General features: G+C 28.5%; 1 protein-coding gene across 11 annotated transcripts in view; it reads right to left on the bottom strand.

The window, feature by feature from the left end:
• The window catches only part of LOC106687470 (solute carrier family 66 member 2), a 28,652-nt gene that overhangs the window by 8,572 nt on the left and 15,515 nt on the right, over window positions 1–4,565 (bottom strand). For 7 of the 11 annotated variants that reach the window (XM_014431380.3, XM_014431442.3, XM_014431426.3 and 4 more), the window contains 2 exons: window positions 1,947–2,163; window positions 95–376 (listed from right to left, as the gene is read on the bottom strand). In XM_014431380.3, coding sequence (XP_014286866.1) covers window positions 166–376; window positions 1,947–2,163 — 428 coding nt within the window. In that variant the 3' untranslated portion in view covers window positions 95–165. Of the gene's footprint in view, window positions 1–94; window positions 377–1,946; window positions 2,164–4,565 lie in introns of those variants that run through there. The other 4 variants (XM_067048699.1, XM_014431389.3, XM_014431410.2 and 1 more) reach the window with 3 other exon arrangements.

Raw genomic sequence — 4,565 nt, forward strand, 5'->3', positions numbered from 1 at the left:
AAAAGCACTGGTAGAGACATAAAGTATTTTTTGGAAATTAATGGAAACAAGGCCTTTAGTCTCTAAAATACCGGCTAACACTATAAAATATATATATGTGTGTGTATATATATATATATTATTAAACTATTTTTAAATAAAATTTCAAATAAAAAATAAAAGTCTTCAATCATAAACGATTTTAATGTTGTTAAGCATCATTGTTGGTTTCCCATACTGAAACCATTTATGATATAACCATACCTGGCCTAGGATGGTGATGTCTATGAGGACTTGGAGTCCACCACACAGCCAAAACTGTGCTGGCGCTTCTCGAAGAATGAAATAAGTTGTTTTGAACACATCTCCCACCGTCCACATCAGGACCATGAGGATGCTGGAAATTAGAGAGAAAAACAAAATCACATTGATTAATAAAATAAATAAATAATTGATTGCATTAAAAATATCAAACACCATTCCAGCGGAAGGAAAATTATTTCTGCCCTAGGTCGTATGAAAAACTGACAAAATGAACAAGCCTGTATACAAATTTAATCAGTAATTACTTTAACCACTAATTGAACCATCCATTTTGTCCAAAATGAGTTCCTTCCAGGAGAATGGAAGGGTTAAAACTTTTATTTAAAAACAATTTTTATTAACTAATTTTTTTTTTCCTGCAGTTTCAAGAGTTCTATAGAATTCAATTTCAAAGGTACTAGTAGAATTTATGTTATTTACTTAAAAAACATATTTGTAACAAAAAAAATATGTGTATATATATATATATATTTTTTTTTTACAGATAGTTATTAAATTACAACAAATCGCTAAATGTTAACATTGTATTTATAGATTGGAAATATTTTTTTTAAATATAGATAGCGAAGTAAGCAACTAAAATAAAATAACAGTTAAAAATTATCTGACAGTCAACTTATTGTTAAATATTTTATCCTGATAAATTTATATTATAAATAAATATAATTTCCTTTATTGGTTTATACTTGTAGGTTCATTTTGACTGTATTATATTTAAATGGGGCATGATAGCATTCAAATTTTATTAATTAATGTGAGGCTGTGAAACTAAAATTACGCTAATTATAATCAATAATGGTTTTAAAATTGTTAGTAATAAGTTGTAATAAAAGCTGTTATTTAATAAATAGTCCTTGATGATGACCAGGTTGGCAATAAACGTTGGATATTTAATATGAATTAATATAGAATTGTTGCGACTACATGGATATATATTTCTACAATTGAATATATGTTAATATTACATTTATTGATTAAAAGTTATTTTTGTAAAGATAGCTAATAGCAACATAAGCAAAGTTAGCAACTAAAATAAAATAACAGCTGAAAATTACCAGATGGTCAACTTCTTGTTACATAGTTTATCCTAATAATAACAGCTAATTAACAACTTATCTTAGTCCAGTAAGTAATATTATTCATCACGGATAAAACAAATGTTCTCTTTAACAAGTTTTATATGAAAACACTAAAACAGGTCTAAAAACGCCAGATACATTATATACTCAATTGTTTCAATATTAAAAAAAGGTTTTTTTTTTTTTAGTTAAATACAATTATTTAAAGCACAAGAAAAACATGTCAATATCATGAAAATAAAAATGTAAAAACTTTCGAAAATCTACAACAGTTATAACTAAATTAAATTTTTTTTATAAAATATGGTTCAATTTTCAAGAAATAAAATAAAATTATAAATCATTTTCAACCCAAAATTTAATTTTAATTATAATACAATAAAATTGTTAGTTTATAGTTAATATGCAGCAAGAGATCGAACATTAAAACAATCACAATCACAAACACACACCCGTGTTCAATCCAACATCAAAAACGCTTCACACAAAACAAAGTTTAAAAAGGAAAAAACATGAATAAAAAAAAAAATAAAAAACACAAATAATTAAAAAATAACAAAATACCTCATCCCTTCAGTTGACTTGCTCTTGAAGTTTTTGACGAGCTGAGGCACAGCTAACATCGCTTCCATGAAAAGAGCGAGAAAGCCAAGGATCTCTACATAGATGATAAAGTCCAAGAGAAGGAAGGTGAGGAGGGACATGACTAGAGAGACGACTAGTAGGAAGTCTATGTATGACTGGAAATCCGTCCATGCCCAGAAGTATTTCCAATCAAAGTCTTCACATCAGGCGACATCGTCAACAGTAAATAGAAAGAAAACGAACAACAGAAAATTAAAATTGAAAGAATGCTACAAATAAAATTTTAAAGTAATTAAAAAAAAAAAAAGATATTGGAAAGATAGGTAGATAGCAATTAATAAAAAAAGATTTACATGCATAACAAGTTTTTACCAATTTATGAAACATACACAGACAAGCACAAAGTAAAAATTCCTCAAATTTAATTGCACCTTAAAACTTATATTATTCTGCCAAAAAAAAAAAAAAAAACCAACATAGACAATCTGGAAGTCAACTTCAATATATGCACTGATATAATCGGAAATAAATGAGAACATGAGCCAGTGCAGTACCCACTAGGCTACCCGACTTGACAGTTATAAAGTTAATGAGTATTATCTTATAATATCTGGTATCATCTTTATATCAGGTAATAGAAAAACAATTTATTCAATACAATAATTAATCAAAACATGATTTCTTTCACTCCACACAAACACCCAAAATTCACAAAAACTTTTCAACTTCAATTTATGGAAAGTCTTTTAGAAAGTATTAACAATTATAAATTAAATAATATTTAACCAATAGGTGATAAACTTGATGAGTTAGGAAGATACTTAACCAAATGGCCAACTGGTTTCGATGTGATAGAAATAAGTCGTAATCCGGTATAGGTTGACTAAAGCTATATCTTCTTTGTAACGAAAATGTTTTAACAAATCCTGGCAGTGCTATAGCGAAGTTTAAATTCATATTTTCACAGAAGACACTGAATAATATAGAAAGTGATTTATAATAAATATTACGGAGACCATGATGGCTGAGCTTGTAGAATGTGTTTCATGGCTCCTGATTTGGAGCAGTTAATACAGTTCCATGTCAGTTAAAATACACTTCATGATTGTCTTAGAAAAATGAATCTTACCTAACCTAGTAGTAGTAACCTATAGATCGTCAGGGTTTGACATAAATGATTAAAGCTAACTTACAGGAATAGTACTCTCACCAATGCCAGGGGCACATCATATGTATACACATCACTAATAACAGTAAAATTATAATTTATAATTTGTGTTTTTTTTTTCAATAAGAAGGTAGATCAACATTTTTAATTAATTTAAAATAAGAAATCTTCTTTATAACAACCATTTAGTATACTTTTCATATTTAGGTTCAATTTGAGTAAAATAAATTATTAACAGATTCTTAATAAAATATAAAATACTATGATAAATATTTTAATAGTAAGCTAATCCATGTCCATAAAATTTAATTGACATATCTAAGAAAGAGTTTTAAACATGTGTTAAGAATGCTAAGAGTATTTACAGTAACGTTAAAATACAAGAAAATTTTCTAAAATTTAAAGTGCACAACAAATTATCAATATAAAAGAACAAAAGCACTGGTAGAGACATAAAGTATTTTTTGAAAATTAATGGAAACAAGGCCTTTAGTCTCTAAAATACCGGCTAACACTTACTAGAGGAAATCAGGGTCGAAGCAACAGAAATAAATAATAATCTGCCACTTCCAAATTCGAACTCAGTCTTCTTCAATGAGCAACCCACACCTAATAGATAAAAAGAACAAAATTTTTGGAATAAAAATAGGCCTAAACAAAACCTTCATGTTTCCTAACAATTTATAGAATTTAGTTAATTGGATAAATTTAAAGGACTTATGAAATAAAACTGCATGTCTATCGAAGTAAAAGTATTTCACCTGTCTTCCCTCTCCTTCTCGATCTCAATTTTTATTAACTCAATCTGATAATCTTTATTTTGGAAATCTAATCTACAATTTAGATTCTTTTACCTCCAAAAAAAATAATTATAATAAATAAAAAACACTGAGCCAAGAATTTTAATTAAATTAACTCAATTTTGAAATTCTAATGACCATATTAAAACCTCTATTCCGCATTTCTGAAATCTGACTCTAGATTTTTCATAATCAAAAAGTAGAGCCAATACAAAATTTTAATCAATCATTCTTAAGCTTTAAGCCCTAAAACATATTTCAAGGTTTGAGCTCATTAGGAGCAGTGCTTTTAACCTTGACTGGACGGTTCCAATACCCATTCAGAGTCATCACCTATCACCGGTTCCACTCTTCCATGTTTTTCCATTTTCTCCGGGTCCTCCCCAATTCTCACCTGGATTTTCTGGCAAACCTGCACCATCAGAGACACACTCCGACATGCTCTAGAGACTCACAGCAGTCTTCCCGATGAATCGTTGCCGACTTGCTTTTCTGCCAATGCTAAGGTTCTGGTTCCATGCAGAGGAAGCATACCTCAGAATGCCCACAACAGCAGTATTATAGTGGTCAGAATTTTTAAACTATGGTACAGGTTATTTTATTATATAATACCCTCAATAAGGAATGAAA

Source organism: Halyomorpha halys, unplaced genomic scaffold (genome assembly GCF_000696795.3).
Source record: "Halyomorpha halys isolate HHAL.00 unplaced genomic scaffold, Hhal_1.1 Scaffold38.1, whole genome shotgun sequence".
Classification (NCBI taxonomy): domain Eukaryota; kingdom Metazoa; phylum Arthropoda; class Insecta; order Hemiptera; family Pentatomidae; genus Halyomorpha; species Halyomorpha halys.